Below are 25,498 nucleotides of genomic sequence, written 5' to 3' on the forward strand. Positions count from 1 at the left end.
CTCCTACTCATGTACAATTTGCATCATGTTTAGGACAGTATAAGACAGCCAGGATCCAAACCTGGAGTGAGTGGTTTGTACCGTGCTCCTCTGATGCAGGCTCATGGGATTTTTTTGCCTTAGTCATTCAAAAATAAAAGGTGGTCTGTGAACTGAAGCATTCTAGAAACACAACTGATTTTCTGATGTTTTTTTTTTTTTCTGAGGTTGTGTTCAAGGTCTCTCTGGTTTAATAAGTCTCCTGGAAGGATAATCAGCCTCATTTGAGGGAGAGAAATATCTTCAGAGTTCAGAGGTGGCGGCAATCCTCCATGTCCATACCTCACTACAGCGCCTATCCCACATGTCTGGTGCTGCATCCCTTACCACCCATTTGGATGACTTTCTTTGCTAGTTGATGTGGCGTCTCTGTGTCCTTGTTATTGCCAGTTCTTCAGGACGTCAGTAACTTCTCATCATTCCTTTGCCCCAGGCCTTTCTTTTTTTTTTTCTAACTAGTTTTCTTCATCTACCAGATGCCCCTGCACTCCTCATGTCAGTCCATCTCTCCAGCTTGCCCTTCAGTGTTGGCACAGGCCTGGCATTTAGAGGCCATGTTCAAACACCACATCCAATATCCCAACCTTGGGGGTTCACACTGTTCCCAGGTGATGGCTACAGGGTCAAGGGTTGAGAGAAGACAGGCACCAGTGCCTCCACAGTAATGCAGTTTAATAACAACATTCACTTTTCTCCATAGGGTCCACGAGGAATTCCTGGTATAATGGGACCAAAAGGGGAGAAAGTAAGTGTGGTTATGGAGTTTGAGGTGGTTTGGATGGGCAAAGACAGGTGGGAGGTGGGGCTGTTTCACCGTTTTCCTTGTCTATGTAGTGAATGGTGGGGGCATTTGGCTCAGTTTGAATGTAGAGCTGTGCATTGGTTTGAAGCTGTAATTTAAAGATTCATCTCTCTGTGCTCATTTTCAGTCTTGAAGTATTTTTTTATGGCTTCTCATGGTAGCTACCTCCATCTAGAGTACGTGTTAAGAAAGCACCTCAGGTGCACGAGGCTGAGATCCAGTAGCCTTTGAACACCCTGTCCCTCTGGGAGGATGTGAGAAGCAGAGCTCTCCTGCAGTGTTAATTGTATGGGTCAGCTCAGGTATTAAAACTGACCCATATGTTAAATTATGGCTTCAGATCCGCAAAGCATTTGCTTCGTGCCGATGCTTAAAGAGCCTTATACCTGAAGCTGGGCACGCAGTTACATGCTTTGCTACACATGGGGGTGACTAGATTTAAGGCTGAAAACATGGGAAAGGCCAAGGTCCTCTGTTAAAGTAATTCTTCTCATTTTACCTCTGGAAGAAAAGTCTTGAGCACAAAGATATTCTTAATATTTTTCTATTTATTTAAATATAGATGCATTGAATGATGGGCCACTGTGCTCCACATGATGCCTATGAGACTAATCTATTCCTTTCTCTGGCAGGGGGAGATTGGCAGGCCAGGAAGAAAGGTATGAACAAAAGTGCTTTCTCAGAAACCCACCTAATACTTGATACATAGCAGCTGTCAGAGAAGGGTGTAGACAATGGTTGAATAAGAATTAGTCGGTGTTGAAGTGTAACCTGTTTGTGCTGCTTCCCCTGGTACCCAGGCTGGGTGGTAGGGAGCTCTGGGCACAGGACTGGAAAGCTGGGCTCTCTGGCTTGGAGACCTGTCCCAGCTGGTTTGAATTCAACAGATTCCCTTGGTAGGAGCATGTGGCTCCGGTCAGACAATTAAAACAGCAGGGGAAATTACCTGAACTATATCTCTGTGGACAGAGGAAGCAGGGTATGAGTACTGCCTTAAAAAGTGTGTTGAAAAGGCCAGAAATGAAACTTTTTACTCCTCCACTATTTACTCTCAGACGAATACCCCCAAAGGAGGAATAACCAGTAATGATTCCACTTACAGAGTTTTGGCACCGATGCAATATGCTGATTACAGTCCTATGCTTGGTGACATATGAGCTATGATATATTGTCAAAAATATGTGCCCCTACATGTGATGAAACAGAATACGTTATCTCAGTAGCTAAGTACCTCCATTTAATGTAATTAAGTTTAAAAGAAGGCAGAAATGCAGGATGAAATCAGAGATATGCAAGGGGTAGTCACTAACCAGGAAAAGAAGTACCCTTCTAATAATAGACGAAGGATTTTAACACCCTTCTAATAATATACAAAGGATTTTAACACCAGCTACCAATCAGTAATTCAAATAAATACAAAACAGATGAACAGAAGAGCTCTTTAATTAAAATTGCAAATGCTCTACAATAAATAAAAATATTATCTAAATAAATCCAAGTGTTCAAAACAACAAAGTCTGAGAGTCACCTACCAACACGCAAGAGTGTGAAAAGCTTAAACAACTTACTCTTCTGACAAAAAAAAAGAGCTATGTTGCTCAGGTTGGAAATAAGTAAGTCCAGCTCCTGTTAAAAGCTGTCTGGCTCTTAGCCCCAAATGTCACGATGAGACTTCTCAGATCGTATTGTCAAGTGGCATAAAGCAGCGGAATGGCACTAATCTGCAGTGTTTTAGGAGATAATCAAAGAGTGATTTCCAGGCAGTAATTAAAACAGATAAATAACTGACTGTATAGTTTTGCAAGTCATATAGTAGCTAATAAAGAGCTATTATAGGTAGTAATATAAGAATGTTCAGATTAAGAATAATTGTAAACAAACCCAGTAATATCTTAGTTAAAGATTTTGTTCTGTTCTTAGTGTAAGTTGGATTTGGACTGATATAATGACATGTAGGTCTTTTTGATTTACATCATATTAATAAATGAAAAGAGGATTTAGGTTATTGATACTGGGGTTTTAGGATCATTATTTTGACTGTAGCTTTACTCTGCTGCTGATCTATTTATTTGAATGGGTTTAACCAGGCATTTCTGCGAGCCCACACTTCCTCCAGTAGCATCAGCACAAACTGTATTATGAATACAATATACTATTTTTTGTATTAAAATCAAGGTAAGGAAGCATTTTCAGATCTTTCCCTGAAAAGATGTGGTGGTTTGACCCTGGCTGGAGGCCAGATGCCTTCGTATCTCCCATCTGCAGTGGAGGCCAGTGTGCAGGGATGATGTTACGTGAATCATTGTAATGGATGTTTTCCGTTCAAGGGTAGACCAGGTCCCCCGGGTGTCCCTGGGATGCCAGGATCAGTGGGATGGCCTGGACCTGTGGGGCCGAAGGTAAGACTAAAATTCACGTGGGATCACCTGTTCATGATGCGAACGTAACAGTTGCCTCAGGAAGTCTCTAAACCACTCTCTGCTGGAGGCTGGGAAGCTGTAGTGGTGCAAAGGTGCTCTGTACTTGTCCTGTTTCTTATACTCCTCTGCAAAGACCTGCCCAGTCTAGGGTTGGGTTACTGCACCTTCAGCCTAGCCCCTCTAGCAACTTATGTTGATTAAAATACTTGAAAGGGAAATTGAAAGTCAATCTAATGAAGTCTCATTGATAACCATGGCTGTCTCACAATCACATGAATCGGTGTTTCAAAATCAATCATCATCTTTGTGACTGTCCTTCAGGAAAATCTCTTTGCCTGAATGTCTGCTTCTTGGCACCGTAATGGTGTGCCCATGGGATCACAGGAAAAATACCAAGTTGGTTTCTGGGCAAAGAGATTACAAACCAGGTGGATTGCTGATCAGATCTTCTAAGTTCATTCCCATACAAACAAATTTTAATTCCTGTGATTTTTTCCTAGCCAACTGCAGAAGAAAAGGCAGGACATGCTTTGCTGCTGCAGAGTGAATGCTTCATCTGCATTTACTATTCAAAAAGCTGAAAGATAGTCCTTTACTGAGAATTTTTATTTTGCAAAATGCATACAGGTATTCACAGGAGCCTCTGCATACAGAATTTCTGCTGGGACTTTTGAGATAACTTACTTTTCTTCAATCTGATATGCATCAGGCAAAACAATTGCATTCAGTTAGTTCAAAGCTTCACTTTCCAGTAAATCTTTGGCTCTTCATTTCTTCCATCAAGTTTGGTGCCCCTACCTGAGAGGATGTGATGCAGTAGCTCTTGTTACTGCAATAATAATAGTAGATGACTTCTGAATTCAAACCACAGTGGGGATGCAGACCCTCAAGTGTTTCACAGCTGTGTTAGACAAGGAACATCATATTATATTATGTAGACAATAGCAAGAGAGTATGAGACAAGAAATGGTGTCCCCCAAAATGCAGCGTGCTGTGATTTCTCACAGTGGAAGCAGTGAGGGCAGAAGGAAAGTCCAACCACTTCAGTTCCTCAGTTTGTTTGCTGAGAGCACAGCAGTCAGAAAACTCATTCACTTGACCTTTTCCTTATATAAGCTCTAGTTTTATTTACAAAGTCTTCCTAATTTTGGTTTTATATCTTCTATGTCTATTGTTACGCTTTTTCATCACAAACCTAGAGACATCCTTCACATTCAGTAGTAATACTTTTTCCTAGACTTTGACTACAAGTCCTACTTGCTGTTCGATTCCGGTTCTTCTGCTTTTATTTTCTCCTCTGATACCTGCCTCCCTTATTCTTTAGGTGGATTCACACTTTCATATCTTTATAAGTTTATAAAGGTCTTTATAAGTTTCTGTTTTCTGCCTATCAGCGAAGGCTCCTGTTGAATAGAGGCCAGCAGATCTCTGTTCTTACTTCCACTGGATGTATCTCTTCTTTCTCTTCTTCTGATCTGTGATCTTCCCAAATTCTTGATACTTACCTTCACTGTAATCACTCACCGCACCCTCTTCTTCCTGTAGTTCTCCAGTAAGCTGCTGTTTGCTTTGTTTGTTGGTTTGTGGTTGGGTTGGGGTTTTTTTTCTCATTCCCACCTCTCTTTCTTCATCTGGGTCTCCCTACATGTCTTCTCTTTCTTTGACACAGCCTTGGTCTGATCCTTATTTCTCCTACTTTGTTTCTTCAAGTCTTTTCTGAACTTCTGCTGGGGCAGCAGCCAATGTGAAAATCCTCTCCACTATTTAGGACAATGAAAGCCAAAGGAGAATCAGAGCCAACTGTATTCTGCTGCTAGGGCTGCTGCATGTCTGTGGGGACTACTCTGTATTTCACTCTAGATATAATTAGCCAACAGCAGCCAGAGAAAGTTGTTGTAAAGCCTTTTCATGATTTACTGTCTCCAAACCACTGTAAAGCAAATGATGTCTCAGACCTACGATAAAAGTAATTGCTGTGCCTCTCTGAACCACAAAGGCTTGCAGCACAAAACCTTTCTTTTCTGCAACTCAGTGGAAGCAATGCTGGATAGAGAGAAGGCACCTTCATGCAGTAAAAGGATGCACTGTTGCTGCTAATTTTCTTGCATGTCCTTTGATAGCATCTGGGAAAAATGAAGCACAAGTTACACATCCGAGGAAATGCGAATAGAAGAATAAGATAACATATGAGGAATCAGGCAGAATACAATTGCAATGTAGACCTCTGACTACAAAGCTACACCAAGGTCAGGCTTGTCGCAACTATTTGACATAAAACCTGAACTGCTAAACTATCAGACATTCGCACATGACCTCGTCAGAGAGCCACAATCAATAACTCTCTTTATTGACCCCTTTAGGGTGAAAAGGGAGAGTTGGGTGTGATGGGATTGCCAGGTACAAGAGGACCAATGGGCTCCAAGGTTTGTTAACCAAATGCTGCGTTTTCAGACATTGGTTTCTAATGCTCTGCTGACAGCTGCTTCCCTCATGAATTTGCTGGAAAGCATTTATCAAGCAAGATATATCTTTTTCTAACACAGCTAAAAAGATATGTTCTCCTCTGAGTAAGGTTACGTTGCCTGGTTGGGGCTTGGCTGCGGTTTTCGCTCTTCACAAAAACACTTTGGTGTAAATTAATTACTGTAATGCAAAAAACATTACTTTGAAAGCAAAACTTACATAATTTTATCCCACTAGAAAACTGGAATTCTCAAGAGTGTCTGCAGAATTAACTTGTGTCTGCAATGTTTTTCACCCACCTCTTAAGACCGTGGAGACCATTTTGGTCTATAACTATGTATATGTATGGGTAGTTGGATAGTAAGTGCAACTAGTTCTGGATGTTCTAGTATCTGTATGCCACTGTCTGTAGCACAGCCTCTGCCTTTACAAATTTAGGCCACAATATTTTCAGGTAGCTAGAAAAAATAGATATAAGTAGTTTATTCAAATAAAGAACTGAGCACTGTTGCTTATTTTATGTTTCTTAAAGCAAAACTCAGTTCTATGGTAATCTTCACATTAGCAGATTACTGAATTACAGTTTAAGGATGTTCCATGGGGAAAAAAAAAAAGAAAAAAAAAACAGAAGAGGGAGATTATTGCTAAGATTATTTTAGATTATTATGACATCTACAGCTTCATTCACTTTCAGTTATGTTTTGTTTCCCTTGTTTCAATTGTAAAAGCAATATCAAACCTGCTGGCTTTCATGTTGGCTTTTGGGCTGAGTTGTCTTGCCTTTAATTCATATTTCATTGCTCTGTTTCAGTGCAATTTGAGAAGCTATATTCATTTGCATTTGCAAGTCGGTGCAATTAATTATTTGTGCTTCATTCTTTTTCTTCACTTTTAAGTTTCAAAGTCCAGCTTCTTGGGTAATCTTGAAATCAAGAAGCATTAAAATATCTATCTTTCTCTTACAGGGTTTTCCTGGAACTAGAGGAGAAAAGGTCAGTGTGAAAAAAAGTTTATGTATAATTTATGTAATGTAAATTATGTTAAAAAAAAAAAGTAACTGTAGAAATGAGATTGAATTTTGATGGAGAGAAGTCTAAAGGTCCCACCAAGAAATTAAAACAAGCATTGAGAAGGACCACAGTCTTGTGGCCTGGGCTGGAATGATGAAGTGAATTTTACACATATCTTCTTATGAACTATTTACCATAGCACACCTCACTACAGTTTACCCATCTGTAGAACGGGTGTAATAATCCTTACCTGTTGGTCTGGTTTATTTAGACTATGCATATTTTGCTACAGAGACAGTTTTTACTGCAAAACCATACAGTGGGACCTGAACTTGGACAAAGCCAACTGGGGGGAAAAAAATCAAGTTTGGAAATATTGCATCCAGGAAAGCATGTATTGAAAGTCATTATCTGGGGAGAATGAGTCCCTTTTCCTACAACTCTCAATACTGCTACAATATCAAGGAAAGTAATAAGGAAACAATTTAGGGTATCTACCATATGCCTTACTCTGGAGACATGAGTGTCCTGCATGACTCCAAATAATACCTCTTGTAGGATAAACATGTTTTGCTTCCTTGTGAAATGTTAGTAATTAAGCTGTGTCACCCTGTTCTCTCTCTCCAGGGATCCAGAGGTGACAGGGGTGACAAAGGAGTCAAAGGAGACCCGGTAATTTTCTTTTCCAAATGTCTGTGAGCTTTAGGTGAACATGCACATGAGGGCTAATATATTTCTGAAAGAAAAAAGGAATAAAAAAGAGTGGTGTGTGCAAAGGGAGCCTGGCAGTATCTTCCAGGAAGGGAAGGATGTAGTCCGACCTGATGGGAGGATGGTAGAGCAGCCTCTGTGTCCATGTCCCACCCCCACCAGTGCCAGCACACAGGGGGAATGACATGCAGAGGGAGATTCCTCTGATGGTGACCTCAGTCTCTCCTGGCCTGTGCACTCCAGAACCACCACAGCTTGCCAAAATGCTTTTAACTGGTGATACTGTGCTGTGAGGAGAGGTGGGGAAGTGAGATTCACAGCTTGGGAGTTGTTTTAACTAAGAAAGGGAAAGTAAGCGGCTTGTGATGTAAACAGGGAACTGTTGTTCCCAAATGCAGGCTCTGGGAGTTGTCCAGGCAGCAAGGTTGCCTGTAGACAAGTGCACAGCCAAGATGTTTTTGCTGGAGGAGAGGAAGCAAGTGGCATAATCAGATGGAGGAGGGGTAGTGATACTGTAAAATTTTGCTGATAGTCCTCCACCTGTGACATCACCCACAGTGCTGAATCACAGTGTGTGTTTTTTAACCTGTATGAAAACATGGCATTTGTTTTTCTTCCTTCCAAGGAAGGTACTGCTTTGTCAAAGATCAGTCCACATTTTTTATGCCTTTTGTCCTTTTATTTTGTAGGGAGAAATAGGCTTCCCTGGAATGCTGGGACAAAAAGTAAGTGAGTGTGATGTATTGGGGAGTTAAGTGCTGGTATAGGGAGAATGAATGGCTTTGGGGATATCCTGGAGAACATAAGGCATTGAAAGTCTTGCTCTACTCAATGACCAAAACTTCTTGGATTTGATCAAATTCTTTAGGCCTTTTATCTTGGGAGAAAACTCTGAGATTTAGCTGTTTGTTGTTGCTGTTTCCCTGTTTTCCCCAGAACATTGGTTTAGTCATCGTCTTCCTCCTGTTTAACATATTCAGAGACTTCATTATAGATTGACAACTGGCCTGACTGGGTGTTGGTCACTTGAAGATAATACACATTTCTTTCTTGATAGTCTGGATTGAAACAGCATTACTATAAATAGCAGTGATGAACCAAATCAGTTTTCATATCATCGTTATTCTGTACTTGAAAAGCACTCACAATTCAGACATTAACTTATGGATAGATACCCTAAAGGAGGATAATTTTATGGCATAATCCCATCTTATCTCTGAATTTAGGATAAGGAAAATTTGGTTACTTCTGAGGAGGCTAGAAGATGACTGAATTCCTTTCCCTTTCCCCAAGTGATTTTATTACACGTGCATCTTAACAGCAAAGCAAGGTATTGCCAAGGGGTCAGAGAGTTTTGCTAGCCTTTACCTCCCCAAGTCTTTGAGCATGTTTCTGATCTCTCCACTTGGCTTCCTCTTTAGTAAAAGATTTTTCAGGGAAATTTGGGCAAATATTGTAAGAGATATTTTTTTACTTTATGCTTGTTTTAAAATATGTTATCATCATTTTGATGCTCTGAGGGACAACTGGTGCCAGCTTTATCTAGAGACAGCATATGAATTAGAGCACTGTCCACCTGCTGTCTTGTATAAGGAGGTATAACTGAGGTAATGTGCATTCCTATACTTATGTCCTGCTTCCCTCCCTCTGCACCCACCAAGGGAGAGATGGGTCCGAAGGGACAATCTGGAGTACCAGGACACAGAGGACCTATAGGAAGACCTGGAAAACGAGGCAAACAAGTAGGTGTTTCCCCTTCCTGTGTTGTGGCGTACGACTGTGTGGTCTGTGCTCTCCTGGTACCATGCACTTTGTCACAGTGGGAGCAAGCAGAAGCCCCAAAACACCTCACACACATACACAGGCTTCAAACTTCAGCTTTACATCTGGAGCTTTATCTGCAGCATTCTGGCAGCATGGGAACAGTTGTGTTTTCTCTGGTTTGGTAACAAACTCATTGAATATAACTTGGGCAGACCTTGAATGCTCCCACTGAACCCTAATAAGCATGGAACTACAGTCCCAACCCCACCTGATGGATGGCTAGAGACTTCAAGCAAGGTCCAAGTCTCAGACAGTGTGGGAGGTCATGGGCCCCTACACTTTGTAGATCCTGATCTTTGAGGCTGCCTCAGGGAGCAGGCTGCTCAATTTACAGGCAGCTCTGTAGGCTGCAATGACAAATAGGCTCTATTCAAACTGCAACACATTTTACATATTTCAGCATACCCAGGTGCCATCTTCTGCCCCTAGTAAAAACAGGTTCCTGGGATGAGCAGAGGAAGGTTTGTAGGGAAACACCAGCTTTCTGGGGCTCTGAATGAGGGCAGGATTGCTGTGGATGCGACAAAACCAGCCCACCTCTCATCAGCTCCAGGCAGAGAGGCAGCATCAGCTTCCTGCAAGGGTTGTCCTGTTGCCTGTCTGTGAATTTTTCCCCTGTCTCAGCAGTGCAAAGAGCAACACTGCTGTTAGCAAAATCACTGCTGATGTGCATTGGCAGCAGCCACCTGTACACTAAGAATGGTATGCTGTAGTGGATTCAACTGGTATGTGTTCTGTGGCTATGTAAACCACTGGTCTATACATCCAAACCTCAGTCCTGTATTACAGTGTAATAGTCCCCTGGATTCCAGCACATCAAGTAAGCATATATCCAATATCCATGCAGGCTCTGTCCCTGCTGCCAGGTCCACCAGGAGGATGCCTGCTGTCCACATCATTCAATTTGGTTGAGTCAGGCTTTGCCCAGGTACAAGTGTTAGTCAGTACAGATCAGCTGGCAGAGCCACAAGGTCTTGGAGGTATCTGACACAGAGTGCAAGGATCCAAAGCACTAAAACACCCTCTCTGTTTCTCCCGTTTCCTCTGTTAACACTAAGCCAAGATTGATTTGTTAGACTTGGATATTTATATGACAGTTCTCACCATAGTACTGCATGCCAGGGACAGATTCTTCTGCTCTGAGAAAGGTCAGGAAGACACAGAGCAACCTTAAGGGATGGTAATCTTGTATGGAAGCCATTCAGGAATGGGGTGGTTCACAGATGGTCCTTATGTAGAGCTCAACATCATTATGCTAGCAGAACCATTTTTTCAGCCTTTCAGGTGAACTGCAAAGACCAGGAATTGTGTGTAAAATTGACACTGACTCCTGTGCTATGGCATTTTCCAAGGAGGAGCTAGCAGCCTATATGGCTGTAGTTAACCGTTCAGGTCACCAAATGAGCTTCTTTGGGGGCACCTTTCCTTCTTCATTTACTTTTAACATCAGCCCTGGGAGGACAAAGGAGATGAGTCCCATTGGTGCTGTGAATTGCCACCTGCAGAACTTGTTTCTTTCCACTGACAGGGAAGGGAAATTGGTCTTGCTAGAACCACGTTGGTTTTAATCTGCATCTTCTCAGATACAGGAGCTTGTAGGTTTGGTGGTTAATGGGCCCAGCTGAAAGCACTTTATTTGTGGTCTGGTTATGCCCAGCACCTCACACAGAGGTGCACACGGGCATCACTGTTGCTCTGATGCTGTCAGCTAAAATCTGAAGTGCAAGAATACCCAGTGTGAGGGAAAATGAAGAGTTTGGTGTTGGGCCAGGGAGGGGGAAAAGTAGGTCACCAAGTGAGGAAGCTGTGTGCAATCTAAGTGTGTTAGATGTTCCAGAGGGCTCTTTTTGTCCTTGATTTGTCAGGTTTTAAAAGCTGATATGTGCTCTTTGGTGGTGTGGTTTATGATGTAAACTGTGCTCGGTTCTCCTGCCAATTAAAGTGCACAGAATATCTTCCAGTGCATAAGGTAAAGAGAAGACACAGTGCCAGCAGATCAATTTGAACAGTGCACTCCTTGCTTGACCTTAGACATTTTGTCATGTTACACAGTGCATTAATCAGAAAGCAGTGACATAAGACATGTTATAATTTAAGGCAACAATCAGCGTGACTAAAAGAAACTAAAGTAGGATTTCTACGCCCAGGGCTCAGTACACAAAACCCTGTCTGGTGCCCTGAAAGCAATTTCAGCATTGATCTTCTTCAGGAATACTGAGTTTCCCTCTGTAATTGGGAAACTAGCTGTTTCCTTTCTTCTTTTCTAATCCTTAGAAAAAACTTGAGAGTGGCATTTCAAGGCTCTGTGGGTCTGGCTGCTGCCTTTAAGTGCTGTAGTTGTCTGGCTGTTTGCTCAGCTGAGAGGATAGTTTCCATCAACATGGGGTCATTTCCTGTCTCTTGATCCAGCTGACATCCCTAGATGAAAGCAGCTAAATTAGGAAGGTGTCACTTCCACTTCCATTTTGAGATACCTCTTGATTATCTCACTGACTTCTTCAGCTCTCCTCAGCCTCCTAAAAGGTGGTCAGGAGGTGGAAGTCACAACCTCACTGCCCTCACACTGAGATAGAACACCCAAAGCATTGGAACCTGGGAGCTGAGCCTAAGGAGCAAGTTTAGGGTCTTCATCTTGATAAGGAGGAATGACTCAGGGCTTTAAATAATGCTGCTTTGAAGGAAGGGACAGACATATAGATACTGTCCATGGGAAAAGCCATGGGTCCCTGTGAAAGAAAAATAAGGCAATGAAATTTAATATAAATCTTAGCCATTGTTATTTAACCTATCTGTGCTAAACAAGAGAGCATTAAGCAATCATTCCTCCAAAGCAGGAGACAGAGAATACAGCTTTGCTTTCAGGCAGTACTTGTCTGACTGTCCCCAGCTTGCCTCTGTTACTGTGTGGGGGAAAGAGATTTCCCACAGACTTAGTGGGGGCTACAAAATCCCAGTCTGCTAGTTCTGTGTTGCATAATGTAAGAAGTAATTAGGGATCAGCATCGCTGACATTCACATAAATCCTGGAATATTTTGATGGCACAGAGTTTACCTAATAGGATTAAACAAAGCAAATATCCAATTAGTTCTTTATGGGCCATGGCAAAATCAACCTCCTTCTGTTGAAATGGTACAAGTGACATTCAAATGTATCCATGGGATACAACATATTATATAATCAAATTATTTTAGCATATATTACTACATATGCTTTATTACTCTGAAATTAGACATGCAACCACTTGACATGTGCCTGAGAATGCACATCAACCTGGAATTACAGCATCTTCAAGGAATTTGCCTCCTTTGGACTAGATCACCTTTAAAGCACCCTTCCAACCTAACACATTTTATGATTCTATGAAAAGAAAGCTTATATTGCCCACATCATTTTTGTTATGCTAAAGAATGTATGCTGTGACATAAAAATCAAACCAGATATTTAAACTTCGAGCTGTGTAACACACTTCTGAAATATAAAGCTGAGAAACCCAAGCCTTGAGGAGTATATGAGCAGGAAGATAAATATAGTTATTTTTAATAAGTGTCACCATATTAAATTCAGGACCAAAAATAGGAAGGCGCTGAACAGCTCTAGGGTGAAACTTCCAAACGCCTGAGGGTATGGCTGTACAAACAAGCCTTCCAGGAAGCAAATTAGGTCTGATTTTACAGAACATTAGCTATTGTATGCTAACTGTGTATAAACTCATCTCCCATAGGGAATTTCACAGCGTTTTAACTGATAAGATACCAGAGGAACACCTCTTGTCAGCATGGTGTTGCCACAATCCAGCTTGCCTTGCAATGATTTGTTAGCATAGCTGTACCCATGGTTAAAGTCAAGGAGATACAGGGGTCCAGGCACCTAAAGTACTCCTGAAAACAGTGTGGGCCTCAGAGTCACTAGTGTGCTTCTGACAGAAAGCACCTTGAGACTGGAAAGAGTCACTGTGATAGAACTTGCCAACACCTTCCTGAATTCTCCCTTTGCCTCATGCAGTAACTAGGTACTTCCAGGGTCACCTATTTCAGCTCCACCAGCACTTTCTGTATGAGCTGCACTTACCCCTAGAGAGCTACCAGGGGTGAAAAGGTATCTTTAGAGAAAGGTCCCCAAATGTTTGGAGTCAGAGCAGGGCGATTCCTGACTCCACATGGAGCACATCTGCTGGGACCGCCTACTTTTAGGAGCAGAAGACCTGCCTGGTCATGTTTTTCTGTCTCCATGTAAAAAAGGACAGCATGTCTTCCCTGGGGTGGTGGCTATGAGGTTCATGCTGCATACTCCTATTGCCAAATGTCTTGGGTTTCTTGAAAGGGAAGCCATTGCTGGCTGGAAGATGTTGTGTATTATTAATAGTTTAGCAAACAAATGGATGTCATCTCTCTCCTAGGGATTAAAGGGAGACGTTGGACCCGCAGGTATCATGGGTCCACCTGGAAGGCCTGGTCCTTCTGGCCAGCCAGGGCCCCCTGGACCCTCAGGATCAGGTAAGCAGGAGATTGAGTGATTTCCTAAACAGTGTCTCTACTCCCCAGCCCTTCCTCACCCATCACATACACCTGCATGTGCCCCTTTACAAAACATGCTGCAGGGCTTAGATTGCTTCTTCACTGACAGCAAGGAGAGTATTTCCCCTGAAGGCAGATCATGCCATCCTTGTCCATTATAAAGACTCTATACCTTACTTTAAAGACTATGTTGTGACTTCTGATATTTCATATGAAAACAAAAACATGGCCTATGTGGGACTGGTAGATGGGGATGACGAAAAGTTACCTGGCAGCCTTGGAGGGACTAGTTAATCTCCATCATCAAAGGTCTGCTGCTTATCCAGATATCCTGGTGTACAGTGAAAGATTGCAATTTCTAATCAGGCAGAACATACCCACCCTGTTCAGATCCATAAAAGAAAAAGAGATGTGACTCAAGTCACAATGGCAGTAAGGAAAAAAGGGAAGAGAAGGAAAGGGATGGAAGTCAGAGGCGGAAAAAGGGTGGTGAAGAAAAATAAAAATCTCTTTTTCATTAAGTGCTGTAGACCTGTGCTCACTGCAACTGTGTGTGTTGTAGAAAGCACGAGAAAAAAAATGGTCTAATAATTGTACAGCTTCAAAGCTATGCATGCTCATGGACTCCAGGCAGCTTATGAGACCACACATAGATGTGAAGGACAGTACATGACCCGCAATGTTCAGCGAGAGTGAACCCTTGGGTAGGGTTTTCTCCACCCCAGAAATATACTAAAATATCTGAAAAGAAAAGCAAAACCAGTTGGAAACTACTGTTGGCTCAAATTGACAGCAGCTGCTTGTACTGCAGCTGACCTGTTATATGTCCTCTTCCAGTCTGCTTTCCCCTTTTCTTCCCTCGCTCATGTCAGTGGGCAGAAGGACTCTTCCTTCTGGTTGTCTGGATGTCTTCACATCTGTGAAGCTGGAGGCTGCTTCAAAATCTTCACATAATTCATGTTTCCCATTATAAAACATCTTTGTCCTGAGTAAATTAGCTGGAACTTTTCAGAGGGCAGAATTTTTCCTGTGACAATGGGAAGGCAGCCAGGATCTTGAGATTATTTTTTAAAATTTCTATTCCATCCACAGAAAGTTTATGTGTCAGACTTGTTAATCTTTTTCCTCTAGAATATAAATTCTGATCCTACATGACCTTTCTGTAATGATGTCACTGCTTGCAGTATGAACGTGTTGGCTCATGTTCTAATTCTGCAGGGTAGAGCATCCTTGATGAAGTTTGAAAGTCAAAAAGTGTTTGGGTTTTTTTAAATTATTTGTAACACTCCTGTATTTCTGTTTCAGTTTTTCTTGTACAGAAACCCCTGAAACAGAATTGCTCGAGTGGTTGCAGAAATGCACAAGTCCAATGCGTTGTGGATGCTTACAGAGTCAAACTAATGATGTAGTATAGGTGCTATAGAGTGATCTGTGTATTCATCATGACCTGAATTTTTGTAGCTACAAATACGTGGTCATTTATCCAGCCACCCTAAGCAAATGGCCTCTCTTTTTGTCTGTGAACTCGGTAGAAAAATTTAAAAATTAATCTGAAAAAACCCAGGTGTGTTACAAGCCCTGGTCTTTCTCCTGAAGTGCTGGAACTGGTGGTTCAGGTAATTGCTTCCTTCATTTCCCAGTGGATTTGGTGGGAGATGTGCAGCTCTGAAAACACACATAAATGCATATATCCACCCAGCCTGTACTTCTTCCACCAAGGCTGCATTTGTGTTTCGTATGTTAACTTCATCACAAGGCAACCTGACCCTTTGCTTCCTAGGGTTATTCTCAATAGGACCAAAAGGGGAGAGAGGACTTCCAGGGCCTCCGGGGAGATGTCTCTGCAGATACCCACAACACATCAATAACCCCTCATATGAGGAGCCTGTGTTTGGATACGGCTATCCGAAAGTCCCCGCGGTAAGCAGCTTCTCTGGGAAAGGATGTGAGTGTTTCTCCAGTGCTTTTGTTGTAAGAGGTGGTGTGCTCCCCAGTAATTCGGATTTAACAGGCAGTGTGATATTTTGAGTATCCACCACCTCTTGAGATCCAATTGGTGCAAAAGAGTCTGATCTAGTAACTAGTCTGAGGGTTGTACGATTGAGGTGCTCAAATGAAGCTGTTTCAAACCATCATTACACGGCATATGATTGAAAACTTTTTTCCAAGCCTGAGGATACTCTCTGCCAACTCCTACTATACAGACATAACCCATTCTTTTTATTTCAGTAAACTGAAACATATTTCAGATTGGTCACCGAAATGAATATCTCTTTCTTGCTTATTTTTTTTGTACCTTCTTCTGCAAAGACAGTGATTTCAAAATTGAATATTGAGCTCAAGCATTTCACATATATGACAGAACATTCTCTCAAAGTATGGACTCTCTACCTTGGACCAAAAAGAAGTCTCCACAAACTATGGGAGTCAGACTTTCAAGCTCCTCTCTGTAGACATGCACTTCATACAGCTAATTTCAATCCACAGCCTTCTGCAAATCATTTTTATGAGCAAATAAGATAAAAGTACTTTAACAGACAAGTCATCAGTGGAAAGTGACCTAGCAATCTTTCATCTCCGGTTTTCTCTGGGCTTTGTAAATACTACTTCTGTACTTTTCCTTCTGCTGGTCTCTGTTCTATTCTTCTGTGCATTGTAGGACTTAATCAGCAATGAAAGTGCCATGTACCAGCCTAGCCCAGCCACTCCACTCATGCAAGTGGATATTGCATGGTGTCTGGTCGGCTCTGAATGACAATAAGCAGCGATTACCTTCGTTAACTTCCCCATCTGTCACTCGTTCAGAAAGGTGTTAGAATTTGTGAAAGGGACACCCTCACCACACTGTCCATTAAACTGGGTCATTGAACTCAATCTTTTGCATGAGCTCTCCACAGGCCTTGTCAGCTGCTCGCTCATCCCTGCCTGTGTTGCATTAAAAGAGCCCTGTTTCTTTTAAATTGTACCTAAGGGTGTGTGAAATAAAGGTGTGTAGCACATCATGCTGCACACTGTTCCAAGAGAGCATCAGGTACTTCATGGCACGGAGAGGTCATGGGGTAAGGTATAAAGCTTGCAGTATCCTGTGTAGGGCTTATGACCCTCTTTTTCCGTCCAGCACAGTTAGATCTCAAAAGTATGACTACCTAATATACAAGTGCCCTACACTATGAACCTTCACTTGATGATGATGATGATGATCAAGTGCCGTTTTGTACTCAGAAATGAAGGATGGCAAAGAGACAAGCCTCAGCTCTGAGAGCTGGAGCACCAGCAGAGTTCCCCTCTTTGCCTGCCCCATTTGTTTTACCCCCTCGAACGCCAAGAGTCAGAGCTTAAACATTGCTATTATTTATTCTGTTAGGATCTCAATGTAGCAGCTTTGAAGCCTGCCTTGTACCACTTGAAAACTTGTCAAGCTTGCTATAACTGTGCATGGAAAAGGCCCAGAGACAGTGCTCTGTGCCCCCTGTGCCTATGTCGAGTGGTTTTGCAAAGCACATCCCCACAGCAGTCACCCACTTGCCCATCATCTCATCCCCACCGCAATCACCCACTCTAATCAAGTCCTCGGGTGACTGTCCTGGTTTTGGTCAGGATGGAGTTAATTTCATTTGTAACAGCAGATGAATGCTGTGTTTGAGAGTAAAATGGGAGTACTGCTGATAACACCCTGATGTTTCTAAGTTGCTGTCAGACAGTCAAGGACTTTCTCAGCTCTTCATGAGAAAGGAGGGGCAAAGCCAGGACAGGTGACCGAACTGACCAAAGAGAGTATTCCATGCCAGTTACGTCCTGCCCAGGATATCGGGGGGCTGACGGGAGGAAGGCCTAGGGCGGCTCCGGGACGCGCGGTTCTTGGGGGACGGTCGGGTTCTGGGACGGCTCTGGGTGGCACGGCCTGAGTTGTATGGTTTGGTGAGAAACTGCATTGTGTATCAACAGCTTCATATATTTTGCTTTGAAGTCCTGTTAGTATTGTTACTTTGTATCTTTCTGTTATCTTAGTAAACTATCCTTATCCCAACCCACGGGCCTCTTAATTTCTTGATTTTGGGGTTATTTGCCCCTTTCTCTTCCTTTTCCCTTCCCTTACTTCTCACCCCCCTTCCCCTTCCCTTTAACCTGCCCTTTTCCTTAAAGGAGCAGGCAGCTGCGTGGATCTTGGCCCTCAGCCGGGTGAAACCACGACAGTGACAAAGCTGCCGGAGGAGGGGAGAGGCTAGGAAACTAAGTGTTGGTTTTCTGTCACTGGTTAAAGGTTCATGTTGCTTTTTAAATCTTTCCCAATTTCAAAGGCCAGTAACACTAAGAGAGAGTTGCCAGAGAGCACAGATCTGCTATTGATTTCAAGAGAAATGAGAGCTCCTCAACACAATTACAGAATCAGTCCTTTGCTGGCTTTCTAGTTCTTTGCTTGCTTTCTTTCAAGCTGAGGGCATTTTTATTCAGTCCTTCTTTAATGAAACCAGCCTTTCTCAGGGACTACATGAGTATTCTGCTATGTAAAAATTTCGGGGTAATTTGTTTTAAAATGAGCCAGTTCTGTTTATGCTGGGGGGAATCGGGCTGAGCTCTAAAATCCATTTTGCTCAGAAGCATTCCATTTGCTTTTTCTTAATTTAAAAAATGGTTTAAATCTTGCTAAAATTAATTTGATTAAGCTGCTGAAGGAAGCATTTTCTAATGCCCCTTACAGCCAATATAAGTGAATGAGACATTAACCTGTAAGAGAGCAGCTCATCCTTTTCCATTGTGAACTATTTTTTTCCATTTTGAACTATTTTTTTTTCCATTTTGAACTATTTTTTTCCATTTTGAACTATTTTTTTTTTCCATTTAATTGAAGGCTTGGCTTTATACTAAAACATGTGCATGTAAAGAAGCATGTGTTTCAATACCAATTAAATCTAAACAAAGTGCAAACTAATAGAGTATAAGTAAAGGCTGCATTGAGCCGTGTGTTATTAATTTTGTAGCCATGAGCATGGCTAAAAAATTACAGACAAGCCCATGAAAAACACTTTTACGTCCATATGGCTTTAGCAGTTGTCCCAGCATCTAGCCATTTGAGCATCTGGGTTTTTTTCTGAGTAATGACTGTGCAGAATATTTGCACAAGCATTACCTGTGGTTGTGCATTTCAAAATAGGGGTCACTGGAACCGTAGCTTGGGGCTCAAGTTACTGCTTGCAAAGGAGCCTCTGACCATCTGTCAGTCTGTGGGTGTAAGTTCTCACCCAGGGCTGGAATATCATTCTGTTTCTGGAAACAACCGAACCATTTCACTGGGCAATTGTTTACTTGTTTGCAGATACTTATGTCAGTTTACGAGAGATTTCTTGACAACCCAAAATACTTCTTGAGAGGGTTACCAACCACCTCTTTTTCTGTGCCCCAGATTTTTGTGGTGAATAATCAAGAAGAACTGGAGCGGTTAAACACCGAAAACGCCTTAGCTTTTAGAAGAGACCAGAGATCTTTGTATTTCAAGGATACCTCTGGATGGCTCCCAATCCAGGTGAAAATATGACTGTGGTCTCAGGAAACTCGTGAGTGTATCTTTCAGTTCATACAGAACATACTCCTCTACTTAAGGTGTCATGCAGAATCAGTGAAGCAAATGGAGAAAAGGCTCATTTTTGAGCACTGCCACAACCCTACCTAATTCTGTGATTTTTTTTTCTGTTCACAGTAGTCTTAATTACTGAGGCATTAAGTCATCAGTGCTGCAGGTTTTGATCAGCTCCTTCTGCTCACCAGTGGAGCCTGGTTCAAACTGGGGCTGAGCTCAGGGAAGTACAGCAGTAAAGAGCATCTTTTATTTAACACAAAATAAGGCAAAACTCACCAGGGTAAAAAGTTGCATGAAAACACAAACCCTGCCAAACAAAGCCATGTATTTCCTCATTCTTTCAAGAAGCAAAGCTAAGTCCTGCTGAAGTCAGCAGCAGGGTCCTTCTTGTGTCCACCGGACTTTGAATCAGATTCTGTACAAACCCTGTGAACCACCAAACCGCAGCACTGGGAAACTTGAAAACCTGCTTGTGGGGATCTGCCTCCCAGAGCCCTTCACCTCTGCTCACTAGCCAGGCTGCTCACGGCTGCTTCAGTAACCACAGTGTGGTTTTTTTGGCCAGCTCACCCCTTTCTACCCCGTGGATTACCGCTTTGAAGCTGGTGGCACCTGTGGAGATGGGATCGTACAGGATGGGGAGGAGTGCGACGATGGCAATGCCGTTGTGACCGATGACTGTATAAGTAAGTTACTGTGCATCAGGAGCAGCCTCTTCCTACCAGGGAAGGTGCACTAGCTACGACCACGGGGTACACCGCTGTGTAAATTGCACAAGCATTTCACTCAGGGGAGCTTGGAGGTGTTTGTGGCTGGAGTGCAGGCGCCAGGAGAGGGAGGCACGATGGCCATAGTGCAAAACTCAGGTCCTTCATGCATGTGGGTGTCACACACCAGCACAAGACAGAAGTGACCCCCAGTACTTCTCACACACGCTTGCTGAGGAGCGTGTCTGCAGTCAGAGCGAAACTGCTGCATTTCAATGTCCAAATCCAGCAGCGGGTTTACATGCACAGCCTCCCCAGGGGCTGCCAGCTTTCTGGCCAAGACATGTAGCATCCCTCTGCAGTGTGCCACAAAACCCCTTGGGACAGGCATTGGTGAAGCCTCTTTCTAATAGTAAGCCATACCAAGTCCAGTGAAATCACTTGGGATGTTGCAATTCGCTGTGCCTGGGGAAGTCTCAGCCCACTATTTGGTTTGTGAAACACTTGATGTGTGCCTAGTCAATCCTCCTTTTGTTCTGCTGGGGCAACCTTCACTTCAACCTTTCAGCTGCTACTTTTCAGCTGCTTTTACTCCTTGATGCCTTCCCCACAGCGCAGCACTCTACAGCTGTACCATCTCTACCAGCTCTACCACCTACAGCTGACACGAAGCAGGTTTGGTACTCCGCCAGTGCTAGCAGAGATGCTTCTTCACTTTTCAGAGCAAGTAGCAGCCAGCACTGAAAGATGCATTTTTTTCCCTTTTTTTTTTCTTTTAATATTTTTAATATAGTCCTCCATTTTTTTAGCCCATCTTTCTGAGGAAATGAAGTGTGAGCAGCCACACTCGGAGTTTGCCCACCCACCTATCCATCACCACCCTTCCCCTTATAACTTAGGAATCCAAATGAACTTCTCCTTGACAAGGAAAGAGATTTCAAAGGCAATTCAGTTGCAACAGGTATATGGAGACATATAAACAATGCCTCTCTAAGCTTGCCTGGCTGCAGACTAATCCAGGCAGAGAGGGTGAGCTCTCCAGGCTCCAAGCCTGATTCAATTAGAACTTGCAATCAACCATGGGGAACAAGTATGCAGGAAAATTGCTTTCATTAGCTCTAGTGCCTGCAAAATTGTACATGGTGGAGGCACATTGTACTCCTGTGCACTAAACACGGGCCAGACTTCAGGTCAGTTGAGGCCCTGAAGTACAGAGACTTCTGACACTGGTGTGACACAAAGTTATCATGGAGTTACTTGGAAATTAGTATATTGTCATCATTCTGCTTCTGTGACTGAACCAAAAGAAAAAAGTTAAGCCAATCTTAAGTGGATTTAACTGTAAAATAGGCTCATTGCTCTTAGAAGCATCAATTTCTAACAAACAGATACTTGGTGCTATTAATTAATTGTGTTTATTTGTAAATAACCCACTTCAGATCTTATAAACTCCTTATTCTTGACTGTTCTTTTAATCCATTGCTTAATAGTGTCTCTGAGAAGATCTCAAAGGAATTTTAGCTAAGTTAACTTTTTAACAAGTTACAAATCATGCTCAAAAAGTTGAAGGCACTGGAAGCAAAATCCAGTTGCTAAAATAGCAAACAAGCTCCCATGTCACTGCAGCCTACATGCCAGCCACCACGAAAAAATGTCACAAGGCCCACACACACTCAAGTCAGTGGGAGTCTGTGGGAAAAACACTTTTCTTTTTGGCAATCATGACTTTATTTATTTTTTTTTTAATGGACAGAAAATAGGTTTGCATAATTCTGTTTTGATGTGGGTGCTCATTGGCAGCAGATGCACACAGATAACGTGCAATAATGGGTAAATACATTGGGAATTTCAAACCACCTGATGTCCTCAAAGTGGTTTTTTGAAATTGTGGCCTCCCCAACACATTTTATATTAACTATCTTTTATGCTTCCTTTAATATTTTTATGAGAGAGTAATGATCATTGGTAATAATAATGATGAGAATAAATGCTGTTGCAATTAGTACTTTAGTAGTTGCCCATTCTTTCCCTTGATCATTGAAATTAGGCTAAAACCCCCAAATTCTTTGTAGCAAAGAATATCGCTCCTCCTAAGACACTCCTTACAGGATGCCCTCCCCAAAATGCCTTGTTTTATACTTTACCCTAAAAACCATCTAGTTCCATTTACCTCACCTGCCTCTTTTGACACACACAGTGCCTTGAAGGTGGCTCTCTCTGTCTGTTTCACCAGGATGCCGCCGTGCTTACTGCGGGGATGGCTACAGACACGAAGGGGTTGAGGACTGCGATGGGAAGGATTTTGGATATTTGACATGTAAAACATATCTCCCTGGGTATGTATGAGCTTTCTTCGCTCCCCTCCCTGCTCCCCACCCCCCCCCTTCTTTTTTCCTCTTTGCCAGCTTTAAAGCAGAAAAGTATTCCCCACATAAACCTTCTTCCGCTGAGAGCGCTGCAGGTAGTGAGGGAGAAAAGGCCCATCAGATTGTTTCTGAGCATCATCGACTTTAAGGGCTGAATCTCAACTCTCAGGGTCTCTTACCATATGAAATGGCTGAAGGTTGCACAGACATGTATTTGCCTACTGCTTGCAAAAATTCCTTCATTTGGTGAGAGTACCATTGCGTCAATGTTCACTCATAACATACCAAGAGTAGGAAAGACCATGAGAAGGAAACAACCTCACTCAAGGAAAGGAAAAAAAGCCCAAACCACAACCTTCAGTCGACCTCCTGTACCCTGTTAATGGGTACTCCAGGGGTATCTTTGTTTCTGAAGCAACTGGTCATCTCTCAGCCCTGCATCTCAAAGCCATGCATCTGCTTAGCAAAGTCCTTCATTTACAGCATCTGCTTATTGTTGACTTGCCTCCTCTGCTTTTGTTTAAGCAGCTTCCTCTGGTCAACGTTTTGCCTCCAAGAGCAGTACCTCTAATTAACTGTCAGGTATTGTTACTGGCTAACAGGAAACATTTAATTTGCAAATTAAATTAGGCCCAGAGCCCTCATCATTCATGGAAGAATAATGTGCTAATTGACAGGAATAAGAAACCACAGGATGTCTTTGTAAGTCAAGTGCTGTGCTAAACCTTTCACTGCAGTTGTTGGAGTGCTCCTGGTCCAAGACATGACTAAAATCGAGAGCAGCAAACTTCACAACCTGAAACATTTTATAGAGATCTCAACTTCAGACAGTGTTGAGCTGCTTTCTCCTGTGAAAGCTATTCCCTTCTAGAATCCTCAAGTTTGGTGCCAAAATAGCACTGCAAAAGCTTGAATAAATCTTTATAAATTTAATATTCTATGTATCACCAAGTTGCAAAGAGCAACCAAAATCCTTTATTTTTGTGGGTGCAGCCTGCAGATTATCTGCTAATCTAAAGAAAGAGATGTGACTCATCAGTAAAACAGGGTAAATATGTGAGCGTGGCAACCCTGTGGGAGTTTCAGCCCAAAGCACCGTCTCCTCCAAGAGCTCCGCTGGGACTGATTTTCCCATTTTCCACCCTTTCCAGCTCCCAAATCCACCCACATATTACGCACACATTCACTTCAGGTTCTGTGTTGATTTTCTGAGAACGTAGGTTATCCAAGGACATAGTTTTAAGGACCTGCTTAATGGCTGCTTGTTCCACAGCTTGTGGGTTATCTGATAGATGGGTTATTCACTTAGACATATGCTGGCAATAAAATCTCATCAGAATGCTTATTTTATTATCATCTGTGGTCAGGCCTTCAGGAGGTAGAATCACTGCCGCTCACTTTAAGTCAGCAGAAAGACAAAATCATTGCTTTTCCTTATCTTGCAAGGACCCTTCCATTTACTTTTTTATTATTTCTAAGGTGGACTTGAGTCACTGTCATTATTTCAAGTACATGGAAAATAAGTTAAAGGGCAGTGACAGTCATGCCTGCTGGAGCTATTGGAAGCCACTGGAAGAACACTCAGCACCTCAGATATTTCGTTACAGTTCCCGTGGATGAGTGCCAAGGCCTCCTGCACCCACTCCCACACAATGCTCAAGTCCCACTGTCAATAGGGACTTCCTTTGTTTGCTTTTTTTTTTTTTTAAATGACATTACTGAGAATTCAGTCTTCACTCAGTTTCTCCTGGACTCTTATTTTGCTGGCAAGAGGGAGCACAGCAGAGCACTGATGGAAATTCTCCTCTTAATTTGGTCCCCATATGTTGCCACATTTTCTGATGTTCTTCACTTCCCACTGAGAGTTGCACCCAGAAGCCATGTCCCGTGGCCTATGGCACAGTTTGAAACTGAGGTTCTCCCTTTTATTGCAGGTCTTACGGAAAACTGCGCTGCACGTCTTACTGCTACATTGACTCTACACAGTGCCGGTACTTCACATGAGGGGAGCGAAGGTGGGTAGCATCCCAGGTGCAGCGGGGTGCTAGGTGCTACACTATCAGCTATCCAGAAGGACTGGGACAAAAAAAAAAACAACCCAACCAAAACACCCACCTCTTCATGAAAATAAACAGAGAGACATCATGCTGCTGATGGCCATTTTGAGATGTTTTTCTTTTCTTTTTTCTTTTCTTTTTTCTTTTTTTATTTTAAATGAAGTCAGATTGGGAGAAAATAGGACCACTGCATCCTGTCTTAATAGAGAAATGTCAAACAGCGTTTGCCAGTAAGACTTTCAAGTGGCTGTGGATGGCAACTTGCTCTCCAATCACAAATGCAACGTTAAGCTACTGGAAACCGGACTTCACTAACCAGGAATATCATGTAACAATTACCTCGACTTAGCACTGTTAAAGGTACATGTGAGCTCTTCAGGGTTTTTGTCTTTACACCTTCCTCGGATGCGGTGTTTATAGGAACTTCTTCTTCTATCACAATGTGAACTTTGCAAGGGTTGTATCCACGTAAGCGATGACTTCAGCGACATTAAGGTTACCTGGACACCTTTGTGGAGCAAAGGAGCAGAGGCCCTTCAGTAAGTGCTTTCACATCAGCCAGAAAATACCTGGTTAATGTCTCCTCCAGGCTCAGACATTTGGCCGTGTGTACCTGGGTTTGCATGGAAACACAAGCAGTCACAGGAGGCTCGAAACTGCAGACCACGAAGGCCAAACTGAACAAATAAACTGTGAAATAAATAGCCAAGGAGCTCTCTCCCAGGGAAAAATCAGACAGGGAGGGAAGATAAAGAAGGAACGTATTTCCATATTCTTCACCTCTGTCAAACTGGCTGGACGCTGTGTGACTCCAAAGGGGCAGGGACAGCATCAGTCAACTCCCTGAAGCCACAGCGTGACCACGGACACGTTGCTGTCACTGGTTTCTGCACTGGAAGGTCTTTTCGTGTCCACCCTGTCCACACGACCATCGTCATTCGATTACCAGTTATTCCCTGTTCTCTGTCCCCGTCTCCTCCTCTTTGGGGTACCCCCCTTTCCCCCTCCC

General features: G+C 42.7%; 1 protein-coding gene across 1 annotated transcript in view; it reads left to right on the forward strand.

Annotated features, from left to right (window-relative positions):
* The window catches only part of COLQ (collagen like tail subunit of asymmetric acetylcholinesterase), a gene marked incomplete at both ends in the record, with an annotated part of 40,382 nt that extends 15,946 nt beyond the window's left edge, over nt 1-24,436 (forward strand). The window contains 14 exons of the mRNA XM_084260221.1: nt 740-784; nt 1,474-1,500; nt 3,169-3,240; nt 5,622-5,684; nt 6,690-6,716; nt 7,362-7,406; nt 8,135-8,170; nt 9,107-9,187; nt 13,667-13,763; nt 15,565-15,704; nt 19,186-19,305; nt 19,925-20,045; nt 22,300-22,402; nt 24,367-24,436. Coding sequence (XP_084116347.1) covers nt 740-784; nt 1,474-1,500; nt 3,169-3,240; nt 5,622-5,684; nt 6,690-6,716; nt 7,362-7,406; nt 8,135-8,170; nt 9,107-9,187; nt 13,667-13,763; nt 15,565-15,704; nt 19,186-19,305; nt 19,925-20,045; nt 22,300-22,402; nt 24,367-24,436 — 1,047 coding nt within the window. The remainder of the gene's footprint in view (nt 1-739; nt 785-1,473; nt 1,501-3,168; nt 3,241-5,621; nt 5,685-6,689; nt 6,717-7,361; nt 7,407-8,134; nt 8,171-9,106; nt 9,188-13,666; nt 13,764-15,564; nt 15,705-19,185; nt 19,306-19,924; nt 20,046-22,299; nt 22,403-24,366) is intronic.
* Nucleotides 24,437-25,498: the final 1,062 nt, after the last annotated feature.

Source organism: Gallinula chloropus (assembly GCF_964237585.1).
Source record: "Gallinula chloropus genome assembly, chromosome: 2".
In the NCBI taxonomy this organism is placed as follows: Eukaryota; Metazoa; Chordata; class Aves; order Gruiformes; family Rallidae; genus Gallinula; species Gallinula chloropus.